Below are 22,919 nucleotides of genomic sequence, written 5' to 3'. Positions count from 1 at the left end.
ATTTGTTCAAGAAAACCTTTATTAGTCTCGCAATGGAGAAATTCCCAATTCACAGCAATTACAGCTTATTTTACATTTTGTAATATTGATATTTTTTTAAGTACAGTCACATTAGCTTTGAAATTTAAGAGATTGGTAAAAACAAAGGCAGCCAATTTATTTTGTCAGCGGATGTAAATAGCTGATGGAAGGAGTGGCACACAGAATCTCATCAAGGCCTCCAAATTTGGTGGTTCTAAACAGGTTCTGCTGTCAACAGAAATTTTATTCTCACTCCAGTTCAAATTAAAACATTGCAAACAAAAAAACCCCGTTTTTTTAATAGAACACTTATGCATAAACGCAGCCCGAAGTGCTATGTTACCCCGCCCCACTACCCTCAAGAACACAAACACACATCTGCAAACATACCAGGGTTCCAACAGGTTTCTTCGAGTTAAGACTTTTCAGACTATTTTTTAAAAATCATACCTGTATATGTAAAAATTCTATATCTATCTATTTTATTATTTCTGTCTATCTATTACTTCTCCCCCTCCCCACGGTACAGAGGTCAAGGTTTCGATTACAGGCCTCAGCTTTCCTCTGTGGAGCTTGCATGTCATCACGGTTTCCAAAAACATGCATGGCAGGTAAATAGAACACTCCAAATTGTCCCTCGGTGTGATTGTGAGCGTGAATGGTTGTTTGTCTGTGTGCCCTGCGTTTGGCTGGCAACCAGTTCAGGGTGTACCTCGCCTAATGCTTGAAGACACCTGGGAGAGGCTCCAGCAAGCCTGCGACCCATGTGAGGATAAGTGGCTTGGATAATTGAGCTACTGATGATTAATTTGGTGTACATTTTAAATTGTGTGCCATGTAATCTTATAATAAAGAGAATAGTGTATGTAAATAGCCAAGGGAAGGGGCGGCACGTACTGCAGAATCTCACCTTGAGCACAACACCCGAGTGGGCTCTACTGCCAACAGAAACGTTATTTGCTAACTTTCGTTCCAATTAGCACATTTCACAACGTTACATAAATGAAACAGGCAAACCTTCCCCCACTCGATAATACAATTTCAGAACTTGTATTTCTGTAATGTGAAAAACATAGGAGGTTCTCCACCATTTGGTGTAAATACTTTTTTTTTGTGGGGCGGGATCAATACTTATATACTCTGTCATTTACAGAAAATCAAAGTGGACATGATGCTTTTATGGTGTATGCAACGCTCCAAAGATCAGTCATGATAATACAGTGGTATAAATAATACACATGGTAGGCCATAAATTTCCATACATTGGGTTTGTGTATCTAAGATACTTACGAAACCTGTGCTATCTGAAACATTAAAAATACATACATTATACAAAAGTAGGTATTATCATTGGGGGGGGGGGGGGGGTTCAGTAACACATTCCCGTAAGTCTAGTTTGTATAGTCAGGCATACTTTGATAGAAGGGTCTTTTTTATCAACTCCTTGGCAGACTTCTCGTGAATTTACAAGTCATCAACAGTGTCTGGTTTTCTTCCATGTACTGTACTGAAGCTTGGACAACAACCCAAAAGAAGAAATCCATTAGGATAGAGATGGGCATTGACCTTGAACTGACCTGGCTTGCACCAAAAAAAAAAAAAAAAAAAAAAAAAAAAAAACAACTACAAAAAACTTTTGAGGTAATTTTGAATTAAGTTCGGTGCAGCCTTGTCGCATTACATAGCTTGACAATGAGCACATAAAAAAAAAAGTCTTCCACCCATCCAATAATTTCACGCAATTATGAACATTCCACGCTACACTCAATCATACTGTCAAACATAACCAAAGTAACCAGTGGCAATCCTTTTTTAACAACTAAAGTCGATAATAAAAAGCGTCAGTCGAGTAGCGCCTCAGTGTGAATGTGACTCAAGTCATAAACATATACAGTACTAGTTATATATTTGACATTAATACTGTGAAAATACTATTGTTGTTTTGTTTTTTTGTATGGAGGCCTCATAACACCCGCCCATTTGGTAAAAATCTTTTTTGGTACGTTACCCATTCAATAAGTGCGTTTTATAAGAGTAAATCTAACCTGTTATTTTTAAAAGATAATTCAGGTTATACTTTGTCAATTCAAAGCAGTCTTTCCAGTGAAGAGCTTCTCTGCACATACAAAAAAAAAAAGAAACAGTCACTCTGTCATCCAGTATTTTCTTATCAACCGGTTCCTAACAACTGAGGTTTGGCTCAGTGGTCCCCAACCATCGGTCTACGGCTGGTGCCATTTAGTATTTATTTTCTGGCGAGCAGACATGAGCTGTGAGCTATTTACTCAATCAGATATGGAAATGTAAGCGACAGCAGCCAGTCAGAATCCAGACGTTTCTTTTCTACTTTGGTTTAAAAGTTGAAGTAAACGGAAAGTAATAGTACAAAGTGAGGAATGACCGAACGTGCAGTTTAACACATCGCTGATGGGCAGCCATGACTTGGCATCGTTATCCAAAGAAGAGGGCGGTATCTTCAAAGCTTCATGGGGTAAGAGAAGCCATTATGCAAGGTATGTTCTCAAAACACGAGAATCTTCTTGAATAATTTGAACCGGTCTGGCTGCCTGCCAGCCGGCGCCCCAATCAAATTCTCCAAACTCTTGTTAGGCCAACTGCGTTAATATTTAGATGTGGTCAGAGCAGGGGTAACTTTAGGTCGACTTTCTGGCACCAAATTGTCACTCCGCCAGGCGCATCTCCAGACTTGTGCTTGTACGAAAATCAGGACCCGAGGCATTTGTGCCCTGCTGTCAAAGAACATCGAGCCCATTTGTGTTCATTTACAAAATACAAATGTGTAGAACAAGTTAATGAGAACTACTTCGAAAAAAAAAAATTCAAGCGAAAAGTCTGACTAATGTAGGTAGCCTCAAATGGATTAAAAAAAAAAAAACAGTCAGTCAGTCAGTCAGTTTAAAATACAAAGCGGCCAAGTACTCAACTTCCCTGTCACTTCTCAGCTTGCATGTGGCTTGACAGGAGAATCAGCTGAATTCTCTGTGGGGTTGTTTCCGGGTGCTGGCTTATTGCCAAAGTTCCAGTCGACAGGGTTGAACAGTTGCATGGTCTTCTTGTAGGTCCAAAATGGATTCATGATAACGGTGAGCAGAATCAGGCCGATATAGAAGATGAGGCGTAAGGCCAGCGGGAAGTGGTTGTTGATCGCTCCCCAGTGGTTAAAGCTTACCCACCAAAGGTAGTAGGTGAGGACAATGCGACAATGGAACATGTGGATCATCACCCATTGGTTGGCTTTCCAAAACAGACTTCTGGCCCATCCGGCCTAGCATGAAAAGAGAAAGAGCAGTTTTAAAAACTTTACAGTATGTCCTAGGGATGTCACAATCGCCACAATACTGTGATATTAAAAGTGCTTCAATATCAACGTGGTGTTATCACAGCATAAAATAATGAGCCGTTATTGCTTAAAATTCCGTTTTTGGGTTGGCTGTACGTAGGCTTGCGCTGAATATGGCAGCAACAGTGCTCTGCTCCAGCAATAATCGCGTTTTGGGGTTATATCAATGTAAACATCAGATGGATGGGGATAGAAGTGCACAGTAATATGATTTGAAAATGCCTATTTCAAAAACCTCCTGGAAATCGGTGTTAAGAATGGCTTTTTCATGTTACAGAAAGTAGAGTTGAGAATGACTAATGTGCTGTAATGAACTGAATGTAGTTTGAAAGACGGAACAGAGAAAGTCTAGCTCAGAAAAGGTACTATAACTTCCGTGTTTAAAGGCTATAAAACATGCTTTTACAAGTGTGTTTTAAAGAAATGAAACCTCAACATTTGACCGATACCATATAGAGTACAAAAAAAAGTACTGTATTACTATTTCAAAGCCATTGTTTTAAATGAAAATGCCATTTAGTTGCTGTAATTTGTTTCCAATGTGCAAGATGACTTTGAGTTTCTGATTTTATTGACCTGCACATGTAGTGCGCTCGCATTACCTTGAGCAAAATTGTGGAAATAATAATGTTGATCATTTTTGTCATTGTAATTGTGACATTTGAAAGGAGTTTCATCTCTAAATGTGTCCCAAAAAGAGCATCTATAAAAAAAATACAAGCAATGCAATATTGTTTCACCTTTAGAAGCATCCAGGATACGCAGGTGAAAGGTGTGCTCATTTCCAGCAGTAGCACCACCATTGGCACAAAGTGGCCCATGGAATCTGACATCACCCCGCCTCCGTATCCTGCCAGAGCGAAGAAATGGTGCACTGCCAGGCCGAGGTCAAGTGACCGAAACACCAAACTGTAGACATGAAATGCTGCATTCTCAAAGATAAAGAACCCTGTGGCTGTGAGTATAGTAAACCATGACCAATCTTCCTGCCCGCTCACAATGTCTCTGCTCAACCTTGAGTCCTGAGTAAGTGCTCGGAGACCAGCTACTGAACTCTGGATGCCAAACACTGCGCGAGTTGCTGCAAGGTTCCAGAAAACCTTCTCTTTGGCTTGCAGGCAGTTGTACGTGTGGCATCGTGATGAAGATAGGAGGTGAGCGAGGAGGAAGACTAATGCATAGAAGGCAAAACCCAGGCCAATAAGTTGGAATCGAAGATCCCATGGAAAGTGTTCTGCAATGGACTGGTAGGTTGCATCAGATGGAGGTAGCTGCTGTCCAACATCCATAGTTGGGAGAAAAACTATTAGCTCAGCAGTTTCAAAGAGACACGCTGTGCCAGACACCTGTAAGGTAAGAGAAAGCATAATGTATTTTATTTTCTACAATGGGTTTTAATTGTATTGTATTTATCTTGAGTAAGGTAACACTGTTTTATTTAATGTGTTTGCAATGGATTGTACAGCACTATGAGTAGATTAGGTATACAAAACACGACCTTGTAGTGTTCATGTAATTGTCCACCTGGGATTAGTAAATGTATTAGTAGTAATCTATTTATTCACAGTATCTGAGAGAGAATCAAACGTCTTCATGTGATGTTCAACCCCATTTAGAAACGTCTTAGCAGCGAAGAGACGTTTGCATAATGCTCCCTGTTTCTGTTCGTACCTTGCCTAAATTATTTGTAGCTACAAATTACGATAATTGAAATGAAGAGTCAACGAGAAAATAAACTAGTCCGTCAAAAACTCCGAGGCAGTCAAAATGAAGCATCAAGCCAGTCGCGTTCAAAACATGTATGCAAGAAAAAACATCTTTACAAACTCGTTATATAACACGCGGCACCGAATGAAACTCAAGATTGAAATTAGAATATTCGGCAATTTACATAAATTGAGATACAGTACTGTACTCACATCGGTGTTTGCATATGGTCACACGACTTCAATTTGGTCATATGACCAACACCCCGGAAGTCACGCCTACTTGGAATTTTCGGACACACCAATTGGACAAAATCTTTTTGTGCATTTTACTTGGCGGTTGGCAAATGAACTTTCGATGCATTACCCCCATCTAGCGGACTGGAATGTTGGAGGTCGAAAAGGCAACAACAACATCAATAACAATAATACTGTATATTAATTAATCTGATTCTGGACACAATTTCGGGACGCCCTATCCATTTGTTTCCTGTCTCCAAGTTGATATTTGACGTATATGAATATGAATGTATGCATCCGTGTTTAAAATTCATACCAAAGTCTAAATAACGAGTTTATTTCACGTTGAACCCATATATTTTAAAATATTTGGAAAAATAGTTCTTTTTTTCTGCATCAAGGCATTGTAGTGCCCCCAATCCATGTTGTAGGTGGCAAAAGAGAATCAAATGAAATAAAATGTTTTTTTAAATCCAATTTCTTCGACAGAAATACAATTGACAATTTTCAAACCGCTGCAGAGTCAACCAAATCTTGTGAAGTATTCCCATCTGGTGGTATGGTTTTGTCACTGCAGTGTCTTACCTCGTCTCGGGCTACTCTAACTGAACAAAATGTGACCAATTGTCACCCATAATGCTGGTGAGTAGACCGACTAAATTTGATTTATTTCTGTAAACTGAATTTAATTTGGTAGATTATTAGAACGTCGATTGCCTCATCCATCATGATTGTTTTCATTCCTCATCAAAATGCTGTATTGTCCACAAATACCTTTGTTGTTGTCTCCTGTTGGCACGTTCTTTATCCACGTGTTTTTTTCGTTCTAGACGTGCAAGATCACTAGAAATGATTCTCAATTAAATGGACTATTAAGTAGCAGAACAAACCACTCTGCTTTCATTTTTGTCACTTCAATGGTATGTTTAACATGATTGTAAAAGCTCTCTGCAAACGCATTTTCCCTGGCAAGTATATAAAATGAGGCTTCAAAATCGTGAAAAATCGAGCCGTTCATCAAGCCTTTAACTCAGCTCTCAAATGCTGGGGGCCTGTCCACTGAATGTGTGAAACCGCACCCCACTGATGAATTGATACTTCTTCATCTAGCATCTTTCTTATGCCGACAGATACCTACATGTCTGAGCCGTGAAAAAAAATCTGCTTAAAGTCTCTGGTGGCTGGAATATACCTCACTAGGTTAACACAGGCTTTCCACAACACAAAGAGCGGTACTAGCTACCAGCTAGCTCGCGAGCTAACTGGATTCTGGTGGTCCTCAAGCCGGCAGATGGGGCGGGCTCGTCTATGGCGTAAGCTCCTCGCATGGGAATTTAAATAACAACACCAAGTTGCTCTGTAAATCGTGCCATCTGGGGAAGATGCACTTTCTGGTAGTAGGCATAGATAGCTAGCCAGCTGCAGGCTGTAGTGGCAAAAATGGGCATTGTAATAATAACAAAAGGAAGCAAGCTTTGAGGTTCTTATATAGTGGGGCAGGGGTGACTCATGCCAGATACCTATACAGTATATGTGCCTGGGTCACATTTAGCAACAGCTAAAAAATAAATAAATAAACCGAAATAGTGAAACACTGTTTCGCGTTACATCTCTGTAATTCAATAGATTTAGTCAATAGTTTCTCTTTTTCAGCAACTACCTTCAAGCCTACATGACAGGCAGCAGCAGCAAAATCTGGGCCCCCATTATGAATAACAAACGTGTCGAATGGGGGTAGGGCTTCACAACAGTTTGTGGGCCCTCTTCACATGTCACCCCAGATTGACACCCAAGATTATTATTAACAAACAAGGTCTTCAGAAACAAATCTCCGAATTCACTTTACAGGGACTTGAAATATAGTATTGAATGTCGAAGTGCACACAAGTAATATTTGATTATACTGTATTTTATTTAACTATGATTGTTTTTAACCCAGTGAAGAAAGTGCTTGCATCCAGCATTGAATATATTATACAGTAGCTGAAGAGGGGAAAGAACAAGTGATTTAAAGAGGCTGAGAGCATATGTAATGGAGGGTGGGAGGGTTGGAGAAAGGGAAGGGGGGAGAGGGAGGACAAGCGGGTGGGTGCTGTGAAATCTGTTAACAGGGGAGCTCTGTGTGTTTGCTAGCTGCCTTGGCTGCTTGCCCAACTTGGCTCATTGTGATCAAGGCATGATCGTGGACTCCAGGCAGCCCTCGCCGCCGCCTTGGCTGCCGTGCGTCTGGACCCGGCCTCGCTATCAGCGCTGACATGGAAAGACCTGTGAGTGCCTTCTCTCCCTGCCCGCTGTCTTCCTCTGCCTCTGCCTGGTGTTGCCGTATGCTCTGTCGCAGATTCAGCTGCATTCGCATGTAAGCGTTTCACTCGTGTTTGGCTACCTCTGTCTTCATGGAGCTCCTATAGGTGGGAGGACGGCTGGTTATGGGGACCACCTTGGCAGCTTTCTCTTTGCACGCTCACCCTTGTCCCTTGGCCTGCCTTTCCGGGCACAGATGCCGTCCACCCGTGTCCCCACCATGCCTTTGTCTGGGTTTGGTATTGTTTTTTACACATTTACGTCACCCTTTCAAAGAAGGAGCCGAATAAACCCAGAAAGGTAGCATCCCCCCCAGAGAGGAGCAGCTGAGAGCGTGCGGCTGGTGTCAGCAACAACCGCTTAACTCTGACTTTGTGAGATTCAGACTCGGCTGCGACTATTCTCGGTGGTATGTCCTCATGATATGTTGTGTTTGGATTCCCTGACAACTCAAAGCGGTGCGCTAAAATGGCTCTGCGGCACGCTGCCTCTCAAAGTGAGTCCTAACTTCTCTCATGTTTTACAGGACTTGAGAGAGTTTGGTAGCTAGAAGAGTCAGGTCTCAGCCAGTCTTTTCGATTACTCAGAATAGAGGCTGCAAGGGAAAACCATTCTGAATCTTTGCAATGTGATGGTGTGGTGTGTGCGCTTATGTGTAACATTACCCAGATGGAGCTACCTCAATACTGTCATCGCTGCTCCACTACTGGTGGACTACCTTATAATCAGGTTTGGGAAGGTTACTTGAAAAATATATCCCAATACTAGTTACTCAAGTTCTCAACTTATTTTATAGTGGGGAAGGAGTGACTCATGCAGGAGCAGAAGGAGATAAAGCCATTCCAAGAGAAAGTGTCCAAAAAATAAATAAACAATGACGTCGACTATTAAATTAATTGTCACTGTGTAGTAGTAGTCCTACTCTCCTCACACTTTCAGCAATTACCATCAAGACACGTATTACAAGCAGGAGATTGGTTAATTAATTGATTGATCAAAGACCGTTTGAAACAATTGCCAAATTGCATGAAGTTATCCAACAGCGTTATATTCGGTTGTATTAATTTGTCCAAATTTTAGTCTTTCATTGACCCAATATTTCTGGGCCAAACTCAACATCAGCTGGAGTTGCTGTTCTGTAATCGCTCATGGAATCTTTGGCTAAGGAGCAAAGATGCATACCGTGCTTGCCACATTGAGATGTTTGGGATGTCCTGCATATGCGTTCCCCGCTCTGTAACGGAGCTGCATCTTGAACGCTCCGTCTGTGGCTTAATGGGCATGTGACTGTGTGCAAACGCAGCAGGCGTAGCAATGCACATGGGCAAGCTGTGTAGCTGTAAGACTGAATCGTGTATACCGGTATATATATTCGAGTAAGTCTAACTTGGAGGGAGACTTACACGATCACCTGTGGGAACAGCCCTTCACTCTCCACGTTTTTTCTCATTCTTCCTTCGGACTTTGGTATTTCTCAGGCTTTTCATGTTTTGTTTTGTTTTACGGATGTTGCTACCATTGGGGATCGTGACATCTATCATGACTGCAGTCTTCTAATGTTTATCCACCACCACTATGTCAGGATGGTTGCCTATCACCAGTATGTCAGTCTGGATATGCAAGTCCCGCAGGATCATGCCCTGGTTGTTCTCAAACACCTTTTGAGGGATCTGCCATTTCGATACTGAGGCCTCTAGTCCATATTTGGTATAGATGTCCGGGTACTTTATTCCTGCTCCCTGGTTATGCCGCTTCATGTCTGCCAGCATCTTATACCTTGCCGTCTCCGGGGCTTTTTTGAACAGCCCACACTGGGGTCCCGTCTGATGTGGTCGACGCCAGCCTCTATTGATCTGATATTTAGGGACTGTTCTTGTGCTGCCAATTAGCGCCTCTGTGCTGTCTTTGCCTTTTTTCAGCCATAAGCGGCTCGGATAATGGATGGAGTGATGGATATGGTTATACTGATTTACATTTCATTATTATTGCTGCTGAAAAATGTGTGCCTGTCCAGACACGCTGTGACCCGGCGCTCAGAAGGGACCATGAGAGAGACTTGGAGCTGGACAAAAAGATTGAGGCTCTCAGAAGAAAGAATGAGGCGCTCATAAAGAGATACAAGGTGAGGACAAGTGCTTGCAGGCGTAGAAAACTGTGTGTCGTTGAATATTTGCACTTGTCGTAATGAGGCCTTACACTGTGAAATCTGTTGAAAGTGTTTGTTCTCTTATATGCTTCCTGATTAGTTATCTATTTGGTCGAGTTGCCTTTAGGAGGTGGAAGAGGACAAGAAAAAAGCGGAAGAAGAAGGAATGGCGCTGCAGAGCCGTAAGGGCAAAGCTGATGATCTAACGATCACAGTAAACAAGTCCACTTGTGTGAGTTCTGACATTATTTCAAGCATTACCATTTTGAAGCTTTAAAATTATTTTATGGGCTTGTTGTCCATGGCGTGAAACAGGTCAGCCGTGTGGTGGTCACCAAGTCCTTTAACAGCGGCTCACCTGCTGGGAAAGGACAAGAGGAAGCAGGAGCAGGCCGATGGGAGGAAATTACTGTGCAGCCTGCCGGCAGTGTCGGCAGAGGGCACAAGAAGCAGCTCATTGTCACCATGGCTGGTAAAAAGGTGAGTTCTGCATTATTTTGGAGTGAGTCGAGAGTAGAGTCGCAGAGTGAGTGTCTTACATTCTGGAAAATACAGTCAATGCATGTCTCACAAGCATGTTTTGAACAACACGCCGATGATCAGATAAATAATAAATCAATTGCATTTTTTTTTGCACTTCATCCAGTACCAGCCAATTCTAGACCAAGTCCGAAAAGACGTTTAAAAACGTCTTTGGGAGTGAAATACGAGTGAGTTAAATACACCTGCAGAATCTGATTAAAAATTCTGTACTTTCAATTGAATAGAACTTATTGCATCATACTGAGAAGTGTTTCTAATATTAATTAAGCTACATGCGTCAAAGTTTGACACAGCTCTCAGTATGATGCTAGCAGTTCTACATAACTGGAAAATACAACAGCAAAAATAAACATGGTTATTCTTTACGGTTGATGCAAGATCAGATTTTTGGCATTGGCTAACCATTGTTCTTTTCTATTGCAGTACATTCTGATCGTGTAAAACTGCAGCCATCATAAAGTCAAATATTTTGATCCTCTCATGTTACAAAATATAATATTGGAAACACGTCTCAGTATAATGCAGTGTGAGTGACTCAAATATTGTGTTTCACTCTGTTGTTCAGATCTCATGTTTGTGATTCACATTTCTTCAACATGCACGTTAATTTTATGGCAAAGTCAGTCAAACATGACCAGGATCCTTATTAATATTTATGAAGGTAGAAATGTTGCTACAGCTGCAGCATTGGGATCTCATTGCAGGTGTACCTAATAAAGTGTCATGACAGTAGACCTTGCCACACTTACGCCAACATTAACAAACCCTTTCTAGGGTAAGAGAGTGGTGTGTGAGAAGCCTGAAAAGAGGCCAGACCCCCCATGTCCGTCAGATGTCAAGAACCCAGCTGATGAGCTCCAAGCTGGCAGTGTGGAGGTGGCAGGGATCGGAAAACAACCATGTCACATGACCAAGATGGACATTACAGCAGCACAGGTGTGTTGCAGACTTGAACTCTTTCCCGATGAGCCATTTAAAAGGCAGCTCCGACTCTCATGCCCTGTCTGTGTTTCCCCTCTCATGCATCACAGAGCTGTTTTACATAGATGCCAGACCGGCCACACCCCTGCAGCAATGGCGCACAAAGGCTGGCTGACAGGCGGTTTATCAAGGCTGTTGCTGGCATGGGATCAGGATAGGGAGGCTATTAATACAGCTGCTGCCCTCTGAAATGCTGATCTATGTGGTCTACATGAATTACAAATGCAAAAAAAAAATTACATAATACATTTCCATGAAACTTTGTAGGGCAGCGCATATGGAGAACACATTAAATTGGAAAATTCGCTTTAAGATTGCTGTTTGAGTCATGATCGAACTCCGGAGTTTAGAATACAAATAACCTAGTGTCATCTGTCAGTTCCCATCATCTTACTTTGTACATGTTCATAAACGAGCTAGAAAAGGGGCAGACAAATTAATTTATTAGAGTTTCTAAGGTAAAACACAACCTGTTCAGGGATGTTGGTTAACCTCGTTGTAAAAAATAAATAAATAAAATAAAAAGTTTAATGATGAAGACAAAGTTAAGACAAAATTATTTTCTCTCATTTGACTCAATGAAAGTATTCCTCCGCCACCAAAATGAAATTTCAAGAAAATGTAATGAACGCAATCATTTGGGACTTCCCCGGGACTTCCCCTAACCTCGTCTTCCATGAAGTAGGGAAGTGTAGCCTGATAGCATACAGTTAGACAAAGGAACGCTCATCATGAGCTGCTTTGCACTTCTGTTTTATACTCAAAATGAAACTTCAGTGACACTCAATCTGGAACAGGTTATGATATTAACCCAAGGCCTCGAGATCTATCTCATGCAAGGAAGGCCTTGTTATTGATGAGTTGACATGTTGACATGTCACATCAGATACAATTTGTTTTACTCTCCAGCACATGTTTAACATTAATGGGCTGAGACACACATGCGCATGAAGTAGCCCCCTTCAGCTGGGGTGTGAAATGCCACACTATCAATGACCTTATGCCACCCGAATGTGAAAAAAAAAACATTCAGACAGCTGTTCCGTTTCACGTGCGCCCGCAGACGGCGGATCGTCAATAAGATGACACACAGACAGCTGATCCTCGTTGCCGCAAGCGACGTCTCGGGAGGCGGCACTAAAATAGGGGTAGAGCAAGTTGACGTTATGCTCACTAAACCGGTGTGCGGAACATGCTGTTCTCTTTTCTGTCCCGTTATACATCTCCTGCACTGAATCTGCACTTGAATAATAGCCTGCGCTCCAGCGCACCAGTCATCTGTGACTCCCAAGTCTCCTGTTTCTTAACCAGTGCCATAAACAGTAATGCACTGTACTTTCTGCACAAAGAAAAATGCTGCTCTTATACATGGGGAATAATAGGACTCCTCTTTCTTGTGTGAATAGACTGCATGAAGATTAATGGCACATTTTTTCGAGTTGTTCGTGCTTGGAAATGAAGTGGGACTGAGAAAGGGGTGTGGCTATCTGGCACTTTGTAATGGCTTGAAGCGGGCAACTGCTATCTGTTCACACACACTGAGAGTGACAATGGAGAGGTGCGAGGGGAGAAAGTATGTCTGCTCCCAGCCTCGTATTTCTCTATTCCTAAGTGGTCTGCTCTCCTCCAGCACGATTGTGTTGCATTTTTCATCGCCCGCTGAAAAGGCCGATTTCATCTAATTAACATTCAACTGCTTTCTCGCCATGAAAAGGCTCATTATGCAAACAAAATGAGAGGTCTGGAAAGTGCCAGCAAAGGGTCAGAGAGGAAGAAGGAGTGTGAGACAGGCCAGATAACAAAGAAGAAAGAAAAGGTGGAAGGGTGTTTTTGTGTTGCTGTCAGTGGATTTATGATGAGAGCAAAGTGAAAAATCTGCTCGGGCACATGAGAGCACCGCTCAGAGTTCATTAGAGCACCTGTTATATTTGCACCAGAGCGGTCTGCTTTCAGAAATGCGTACACAATTTCCCTCCTCTTTTCGTGAATTGACTTGTCCCCCAAACTGTTCTGATGACATATTGCAGTGGGAATTTGCAATCAGGTCTTCCCTGCGTTGGCGCTCTTGATCCACTTGGGTGCGGTGTTGGCTCTTCATTCCCACCGTGACCCTCCTCGATTTGATTGCAGTCGATGGCTGCATTGATGAGTATGGCAAGCCATTTGAGCATTTATTCCAATTCCCTGATATCAGACATATATATCAGGGATTTGGAATAAATGCTCAAATGGCTTGCCATAGGCTCCGGCACACCTGCGGCTCTCGTGAGGATAAAGCGTTTCAGATAATGGATGAATGAATTATTTTGATGTGTCTCGATTCTCAAATTACTATGCATTCAGGTCACACGGACGAGCAAAAGGGTATATCTGGGGGAAAACGGAACGAGAATAGGTTGTTAGAACCGTAAACATCATGAGGTGAAGTTATGTTCTAACAAATGAATCTTAAAACATGTCACTACATACATATATATGGATGTCATATCTCAGCTCGTTGCGTAGGATGACTGGCTGCAGTGTCCGATTGGAGGTCTCACGACTTGTCACCGCAGAAACTGGCCTCTCACATTGCTCTTCATGAAGGCAGTCCTTTGACGAGTAATATTTAGCAGGGTGGCCTGGGTTGTTTAGCAGCAAGCAGGCCTGTTGGAACATGCATGGAGTAACTTCCCTAGTGGTGCCCAGTCTCCTTTGGGGTCCAGAGGAGGAGAAGGAGGAGGAGAGGAGAATGGAAAAACAGTGAGATGAGTACATGCCATTTTGATGTTCCAGGAAGGCAACATGTTTACACGGCTGTGATTGGTACAAACATGAGTGTGGACAACATCACCCTCACTCAGCTCTTTTTCTCCCTTTCATATTCTTTTCATTGTTTCCGTAAGAATGAATGCACTCAGAGGCACGTTGAGTTTCCTCCTTCCCCCGGCATTACGGCATTTTAAAGTTCTTTACGCGACAGCAGTAGTCTTTTCTCTGCCTACTTTATGAAAATAAAAAAGCGCTTTTTTTTTCTCGGAGATAGCTTTTACGTGATTTCCCACATTAGTCCCGGTTCACTCCAGGGTTTTTGTAACAAGCGCACACAGCCTCAGTCCTCTTTGATGTGTTAAAAAGCATCCGTCACATCTCCTTTTAGTATCGCACGCAATCCTTTCTGCTCCCATCACTGTAATCAATAAACAGGTTAAGAGCAGAATGAAGGGAGGGGACATAATTGCATTTACTGTACACTCTGCTTTTCCTGGTCTATTATCGCAGTGTATCCCATTGTGTGGATTCACGGTAATCATGACAGACAAACACACAGCTTTATTGTAATCCGTGCAACCCGAAAGGGACGACGTTGGCAACCAATCTTGCATTGAGGCAGCACTGATGTTTAGATCCACTTCATCATAATAATAAAATCTCATTGTTACTTCTTTTTGAATATCATCATACATCATCGTTGCTGTCATGTTGGCGATTAACGAGCGAATTGGAGACGAGATGCACTTCTTGTTTTTGGCGGCCTATCTTTAATGAGATTAATTTCTTCCACTCCACTGCACTGTTTAGTGCGTATTAGCGTGAGTAATGCTTCAAATGTATTCTAATAAAAACTAAATGGCATCCGTGCTTATGCTGCTCTTTAGCTGATGCTCTAGTCCAGGGGTGCCCAAACGTTTTGGACCGAAGATCTACTTTTCGATCAACTAACCTCACGGGATCTACCCTTACCGACACACACACACGCACACGCAACACGCACACGTACACACAAACGCACACGCACGCGTACGCACACGTACCCGTACACGCACACACACACGCCATGATGAGAAACAGCCTGAAACTGAGGCATGCGATCCACTTTTGCAGTCTGTTAACCATTGTAGCTCACACGTACCGTTTTAAAGTGCTTCCCTGGGCCCTCCTAGGTTCCTATTCTTTGCCCGTGCCCTCAGTGAATTGTACACGAAGCAAACTCTGAATGAGAATAATGTCGATAAAAGCGCAACAGCTCTGATCACAAGCTGCAATTGCAGACTGCTGAGCGCTAACAACTTCCGGTGACGTCATCACGCGCCACTTTTTTTAAAAAATATTTTGTGAAAAGGAGACTGATAGGATGATTATGGTGCAGCGTACATTAACACTAAGAATATATTACTAACATGTACAAAGACACACAAATGGTTTTGTTTTTTTTCTCCTCGACACTCTTCGGATCTACTTGGGACCTATCTCAGATCTACCGGTAGATAAGGATCGACGTAATGGGCACCCCTGCTCTAGTCTATTGCAAGGCGGCAATGCCGTGATTTTAATCTACATTCATGTACAACTGAACCCTCTAGGTCAAACACAATATACTTTCTTTCAAATGTGTTCACATTTAAAATCTCTTCTGCCATAGAAAATTGAGAAAGAGTCACCACCATAAACATTTAATTACCGGTACTGGTCAGGCAATATATAATATACTGTATATTCAATGTGTTGGTGACAAATACGCAAATGGAAATGTGTTCTTTGATATATTAGAGTGAGTTAACTTTCCATTCTACTGTATTTAGTCTACTAATAGTAAAGTGAGCAGGCAGGGCATTGAACCCCACTTATCCTAATAGTTTCCGTAGTCGTTCTTGGAGTGCATTAATGCGGCACTCATTTTCAAAGGGAGACAGGTCTGGACTGATGGCAGACCAGTTCAGTGCTCATATTATTTTACTGTGAATTCACGCTATAGAAACACATGCAGAAAATGGCTTGGAGTTGTCTTCCTGAACTAAACAGGGACGTTGCCGAAAACTAGAAAGAACAAAAAAAATCTCCACTTTCTCAGAATCTTTTGCTGAAATGTACCAGTGACGATGAAATGAAATTCCTTGCAACTTTGAGAAGTGTTGTTCTTAAACTGTTGGACAATTTGACCCACACAGTTTTTGACAAAGTGGTGAACTTGACCCCATCCTTGATTGTGAACAACTGAGCCTTTCGGGGATGCTATTTTTATAGCCAAACATAACAATTCATCCCGTTTCCAATTTACCTTTTCACTTGGGGAATGTTCCAAACTGGTGTTTTTTGAGGATTGTTTCCCCTGTCCCAGCTCTTTTGAAATGTGTTGCAGGCATTAGATTCAAAATGTGAGGATATTGAATGATGTCATGGATGATGGCAGATCCAACACCGGGCGCGACTTGAGAGGCAAATGTTCCCACAATATTGCAATCATAACCACCAGGGAATTTTTTTTTAAGTCTCACAAATGCACTGGGCTGTTTTTTTTTCTGTGTCAAGGAGCTGGAAATCACAGATCTCAACGTCCCCACATCGAAGGAGGAGCAAGAGGAGTACCTGCAGTGGAAAAAGAAGCGTGAGAAGATTGACAAGGAGAGAGTGGCGCGTCACAAGAACGCCAAGGGACAGTGGAGGCGGGCGTGGGACATAGACAAATCAGAGAACATGTAAGACTTCTTACCTCTGCCGCGCACGTCATTGAATGCTTATTGCTGTTGTTGTACGTGACAGTGGTTTGGGGTCCCAAAGAATTTTGCCTCAGCGTCAGTATTTTCAGTCAGTTATGTTTCTTCTTTTTTCAGCAGTAAAATATATGTTATTGTGTATTCCTCTCCCGTGTGATGTACGTTTCGGTGTCCCACACGTGTTTCAATGCTATGCTTGAATAATTTGACTTCTGCCGTGAAAAGGTGAATTTTGTTTAAAATTCCAAAAAGCTCACTGAAACCAAGAGTCCAAAAACGCTTTTATGATGTTGATCATTTATGGCAGACGGGCTGGGAAATTTGTTACGCACTGTGTTTGCTACAGAAATGTGTTTTAGTTGATAGTTGTTGTGATTTTAAAAATCAGCCAATGTTTTTAAACTCAGGCAATCTTGCTGTATATTATTCATGTTACAGAAGGTGTGGAAGAGAACAAATCTGAAAGAAGACTCTTGGCACTCGTAGCGGAGTGAATGAATGTACTGTTTAGGGAAGCATCAAAACGTAAAGAGACAAGGGAGGAGCGGCTATTTTAAGACGGGGCTCATCCCCTGATGGAATACCTTGCCTTATTTGGTGAGGCTTAAACAAGGACCACCGGGAAGAATAGAACACGTTTGCGTCTGATTCACCAATTGTTGAGATGGTATTCGTGAGCTGGCAAAGCAGAAATTCATCACGCTGCACTTTCATTATTTAAATTCTTGTTGCGTAAGAAATACACAACAATGATCTGCTAATTGGAATAGGCTTGAATGCTCATAGATGATGATCAACGGCGTCAATGGACAAAGAGAATTTTTAGACTACTGAGCATAATCTCTTGACAATTTTAAACTCATCGACTAAAGAAAACTTTTGCCTGTAGGTTTTTAGACAAATCCCTGCCGGACAGAGATTGGGTGCCTGCAAATCGAGGTGAGATGGTCCCCACCGAAAAATGTTCTGATGCAATTGTTTTACTTTCATCCCGATATTTTCTGTTTCCAGGAGGGCGAAGCACCAGAAGAGGACAGCATAGGTCTGGTGCTGACACACGAGGTGATTGTCAAAAGTAAAGCGGTTTTGCCTATATTTGACAAAGTATTGCTTTAAATATGAACATATACCACAGTACTTGTTTAAAGGCAAAGAAAAATTGGATTCAACGACTCATTGGCTACTCAAACTAGAAATATGGCACCAGCTTTAAAATCTGTTGATTCATATGAGCATCATAAAATATTGAATAGTGGGGCTCAGGAGGTTCTAGAGATTTTATAAATGTACTATCCGGCAGGAGGTGGTGCAGTTATGAATAAATAATCAATTTAATCTAAGCAAGGGGGAGCATTGAATTATGCATTACAACTTGGTCTTGAACAACCTGTTAAAAAAAAAAAAATCAACTTAAGGGGTTGTTCAAGATGGAACAGCCATTTAGCTTTGATGTCTACCTAAAAAATGAACACTTAAATACGATGGTGTGGAGGGAAAATCTGCGGCCCCTTTTTAGTTTTAAAAGGTAACTCATTGGCAGCGTGGTCATTGAGAAGTTAGCACTTGCTCATGGTTCGGAGGTTTTTTGGTTCGGATCCCAGCTCCGGCCTTACTGTGTGGACTTTGCACGTTCTCCCCTGTGCTTGTGTGTGTGTTTTTGGATACTCCCACGATCCAAAAAGCCCAGAAAAAAAAGGTTTTAATCAAAGGCGTAAACGCAACTCATTTAGTCAAGTATCCGCCCACTTCATGGTTGGTTCCCACCCACTCAACTCCACCAACCGCGCAATGTCACCAACTCAGAGAACTTCAGTAAGAACTTCATGATTGACTGCTACATAAGTTCACTCCAGAGGAGAGAAATTGGCTCGCGCTGACCGTGACCTTTCATTTGTCTTAGGTCATGAGAAGCGAGGCAAAGACAAGTCAACTAAAAACGTACAAGTAATGAGCAGCAACGCAAAAGGCAAAGATCGTCTGACCGGGAGGGCCAGAAGGTCAGTACAACAGCTCTGACATCTTCTTTTAGAGCCCGCTTGCACGCAAACAGCACTCGGATGAACAAGTTAATTCAACCATTGGGATATGGAATGTCTCACACCGCATGGGAAGACCCGATTTTCCGCACTGTGCGCTAAAATATAAATTCCCAAGGATGTCATGATAGATGAACTGGAAGTTGTGGCAGCTGATTAAATATCCCAGAAGGTTCCATTCACAAAAGTGAATCTGCCTGTCGGTGAAAATTTCCAAATTGTTTGTGCCCAACGCAGCAATGTTGGCAACACTCTGAACCAAATTTTCAAATTGTCATATGTAATTCACAATACCGGGTAGTTATATTTGACTTCTGATTTTAAAACTCCTTATCCATCATCTGTTGAGGTCCAATTTGAAAATGTAGTAATTCACGGCTGAGTTATTTTGAGGAGAGAATCCATTTAGGAAGCCAAAGAAACAAGTGACAGTCCAACACATCACTCAGGTGATACCTAAAGGGGCTTCTGACATATGGCTGCACTGCTGCCAGCTGCCAGTGGAACTATCAAATGCATCCCGCAATAAAAACATCAATGCTTCTCATGAATACGACTAAATGGTGGGCCTTCTTTTTAGATGGCAAGACCAAGAAGAAGAATATAACCTACAGGTGAGGTCAACCATTTTGATAGGGAAATTCCCCTAAAGAAGCTGAACACATCTGACTGTATGTCTCGTTCATGTAGACTTCTGATACACCATTGGAGGAATTGCTGGAGGAGCTTAATGCGCTGACAGACGCTGAGGCACAAGAGCAAAGAGACCAGGACTCAAAAACTAAGCCGTCGCAGAGTCCAGATATTTTAAACGCCTGTGAGGAAGTGAGGGGATCCAAAGGTTCTTTGGCTACTTTGAGAGCAGACACCTCAACGCAGGAGAAAGCAGATGCCTCGCCCCCTGGGGCTTCAGAGAAGAAAGTGCGATTCTCACAGGAGCTCATCCAGGGGGCTCACGCAAAGCAAATCACAGGCTTTCAGGATTCCTCAAACTCTGAATCCGGGCCAACATTCTTTTTAAAAGCTTCCTCGCAGAAAAAAATCTGGCACAAAGTGCCCCAGCAGCATCTGGAAAGTGCCATGGATGAAGAGAGTCATTGCCAGCAGCAGGCTTCTGAAAGTCAATGTTCAAAAAAAGACATCAGTGCCCCCACAGCGCCCTGCTGGCCCCCTGCTGACAAGGCCTGCGCTTCTCTACTGGAAAGCTCTGTCCAGCCCGTGGAGCTCACCAAGTCCAACGCAAACACAGGTGGGGTACTCCGCACGCACTCGTCACAGCATTTGGTACACCTGCACACTCTCCTGCTTGCGCAACATTGCCAAACAGTATCTTTTTTTTTTTTGCTGTCAAACTCCTGCTTCACACTTCAGCCCATTTATCAGTCATCTAGTAAGTCTGAGTGGAAATGTGAACATTTACACAAGTCGCATTTCAGTGCGCGGCCCTAAAATTTCAGGCTAGTAAAAAAAAAAAAGGAAAAAAAATGGATCCCTACACGGGATTATGCAGGTTGAACGAATGAAGTGGCCACCGAGTTACCCGACAGTTCAACATTGATCCCTGTTTTTATTTCACAGAAGAAGCTACTGACTCGCATGTATGCGTCTCCAGCCTGGAATCAGGGACGTCACACCCGGAACACTTTAGCTGCAACGACAAGGTCAGTGCGAGGCAGAAGCAGAGGGCCGAGGGGAATCGATAGGTGTATAAATTGACTGATGGAAAGTGCAAATAGGTGATGATGTTAAATGGATGACGACAGAAAAACGACCCGCGTGTGTGAACGGCCACCGTGTGATATTCAATTTCTGTTTAAGTATATCAGGCAGCCCCCGGGGCCAGTTAAGAGTCCAGCAGAAATAGCGTCACGCCCCTAGTGGAATAGATCTCCGTCTTCAAGTGTGCAGAGTGAGATGTATTGATTACCTACGTGATGAATGGGAAGGTAATCACCGTTTCCGCTGTCTGTTTGCAGGCAAGAGAGCACGGCAGAATTGTTTAACATGTTCGGGATGCAAATAATGAAAGACTCGAATGCGGATGCTCAATGGAGGTGTGGCTTCCTGGCCTTGCGGTGTGTCATATCTCTTTGATCCGACATAAAGGAGTATCGCTGCACCCGAGGACACGAGCATACGTGGCGACACATCATTTCCTATGTGTGCATTTGAGTGCAACGCCGCTGACTGCTTACGTGTTGTCGTATGCGGGCTGGAAGGTACGTTCGTGTAACATTACAGGAAGTTGGCCTTGAGAAGAGACATTAGACTTAGTCTATTTGTGTAGTGCCCGATTGTGCCCTTGGGCCAGTTTCAATAATGGGAAAACATCTGCACTATAAGGGGGAATGAAAAAAAAAAGTATGAGGAGCTACTGTGTTAGCAGCTGCGTCCAGCATCAGTCGGTGGCCTTTTGTAACTCACCTGTCACTTTCATTACTACATACAGATTTTTTTTTTTTCAGCAAATGAGTTGATTTGTAAACTAAACTACTGACATTGAACCTGTACGCTGTTGAAAAAACAGTAGAGACAGAGAGCATTTTACAAGGACCGCTCGGATGCATGGTCGTCTCATACCGTATCCATTTGCACATACGCACGCCATAACTTGTGCCGGCCTGATTTAAAAACGGAAAGATCCTCTTGACACGTTGACATGTTTCTACGCTTCAAATGGAAGCAATACGCGCCGATGTGTAGTTAAGAACATAATGGGGTCAAAATATGACTGTAATATTTTATGCACTGGAGAAGAAATGGAAGTTTTGCACATTTGTCGGTTTGACAGCAGGGATATGAAGTCTACTGGTCATGCCTTCAAAACTAAGATTTTTGCACTTGGTTTTTATGCCGTTTAAATTGACAGACAGTTGTGCAACTCGTAATTTGTCCACCGAGGCCTCGAGGCGCATCTGGGAGGGAATCACTTGAGATGTTGAAAATAAATCAAGCGCGGCCATGACCGTTTGCCAGTAACACAGATTCAACCGCAGCTGCCATTTCACGCTGTTTTCTTTTGTCGGTTGTGGAGGGGGGGGAAGAAAAAATTGACAAAGCATTCTGAGAATGTTGTCGTGCCTTGTATTTTCGCTTCATCAACTATAATTGACACAATGTATTCATCAACGCACACTTTCACTTGTCTATCACGCTTCTTCACGGAAGCGTTTTTAAAATGTGTTTCCATTCAACGGAGTCGAAATCACGCTACGTAGCCTTATCTTTTTTTGTCCAAATATGATCTTGTAGTTGGGGCCCGGCCGGGCTCAGCCCGAAGAGGCAACGTGGGTCCTCCTTCTCATGGTCTCACCACCCGTGGGAGGGGTCAAAGGGGTCGGGTGCAATGCGAGCTGGGCGGCAGCCAAAGGCGGGGACCCTGGCGGTCCGATCCTCGGCTGCAGAAGCTAGCTCTTGGGACATGGAATGTCACCTCTCTGGCAGGGAAGGAGCCCGAGCTGGTGTGTGAGGTAGAGAAGTTCCGACTGGATATAGTCGGACTTGCCTCCACACACAGCCTGGGTTCTGGTACTAGTTCTCTCGAGAGGGGTTGGACTCTCTTCCACTCTGGAGTTGCTCATGGTGAGAGGCGCAGAGCAGGTGTGGGCATACTCATTGCACCCCGGCTCAGTGCCTGTACATTGGGGTTCACACCGGTAGACGAGAGGGTTGCTTCCCTCCGCCTTCGGGTGGGGGGACGGGTCCTGACTGTTGTTTGTGCATATGCACCAAACGGCAGCTCAGCATACCCACCCTTTTTGGAGTCCTTGGAGGGTGTGCTGGAGAGTACTCCTGCTGGGGACTCCCTTGTTCTGCTGGGGGACTTCAATGCTCACGTGGGCAATGACAGTGAGACCTGGAGGGGCGTGATTGGGAGGAACGGCCCCCCCGATCAGAACTCGAGTGGTGTTTTGTTATTGGACTTCTGTGCTCGTCACGGACTGTCCATAACGAACACCTTGTTCAAACATAAGGGTGTCCATATGTGCACTTGGCACCAGGACACCCTGGGCCGTAGTTCGATGATCGACCTTGTGGTTGTATCATCGGATTTGCGGCCGCATGTTTTGGACACTCGGGTGAAGAGAGGGGCGGAGCTGTCAACTGATC

At 43.1% G+C, this 22,919-nt stretch overlaps 2 protein-coding genes and 1 long non-coding RNA gene across 8 annotated transcripts; 1 reads left to right on the top strand and 2 right to left on the bottom strand.

Moving 5' to 3' along the window:
• Nucleotide 1: 1 nt before the first annotated feature.
• Nucleotides 2–6,433, bottom strand: LOC147196343 (protein CLN8-like). Its single transcript, XM_086126821.1, has 3 exons — nt 5,302–6,433; nt 4,123–4,728; nt 2–3,307 (listed from the first exon to the last, which is right to left on the bottom strand). The coding sequence occupies exons 2-3, from the start codon at nt 4,669–4,671 to the stop codon at nt 2,981–2,983; spliced, it is 876 nt and encodes a 291-aa protein (XP_085982947.1). The 5' UTR covers nt 4,672–4,728; nt 5,302–6,433; the 3' UTR covers nt 2–2,980.
• On the top strand, nt 5,914–22,425 carry ccdc9b (coiled-coil domain containing 9B). Of its 6 annotated transcripts, XM_086126815.1 has the most exons (14): nt 5,914–5,970; nt 7,462–7,595; nt 9,644–9,751; nt 9,903–10,007; nt 10,091–10,255; nt 11,093–11,254; nt 16,589–16,755; nt 17,663–17,712; nt 17,785–17,835; nt 18,674–18,770; nt 19,390–19,423; nt 19,500–20,058; nt 20,388–20,470; nt 20,786–22,424. In XM_086126815.1, exons 2-14 carry the CDS (start codon nt 7,584–7,586, stop codon nt 20,810–20,812), a joined length of 1,620 nt encoding a protein of 539 aa, XP_085982941.1. In that variant the 5' UTR covers nt 5,914–5,970; nt 7,462–7,583; the 3' UTR covers nt 20,813–22,424. The 6 variants fall into 6 exon arrangements, with proteins under 6 accessions (XP_085982941.1, XP_085982940.1, XP_085982944.1 ...); XM_086126814.1 differs by lacking the exon at nt 5,914–5,970 and having other exon boundaries at nt 7,418–7,595; XM_086126818.1 differs by lacking the exon at nt 5,914–5,970 and having other exon boundaries at nt 7,418–7,595; nt 9,876–10,007.
• On the bottom strand, nt 11,814–16,593 carry LOC147196342 (uncharacterized). The gene is made up of 2 exons (XR_015102639.1): nt 13,769–16,593; nt 11,814–13,669 (listed from the first exon to the last, which is right to left on the bottom strand). It is a non-coding gene; the product is annotated as an uncharacterized LOC147196342 (long non-coding RNA).
• Nucleotides 22,426–22,919: the final 494 nt, after the last annotated feature.

This window comes from Hippocampus guttulatus, chromosome 13 (assembly GCF_054856545.1).
Source record: "Hippocampus guttulatus isolate MCC_2025c chromosome 13, RoL_Hgut_1.0, whole genome shotgun sequence".
Taxonomy (NCBI): domain Eukaryota; kingdom Metazoa; phylum Chordata; class Actinopteri; order Syngnathiformes; family Syngnathidae; genus Hippocampus; species Hippocampus guttulatus.
The sequence above is the reverse complement of the archived record's forward strand: the minus strand, read 5'-3'. Positions and strand labels throughout refer to the sequence as shown.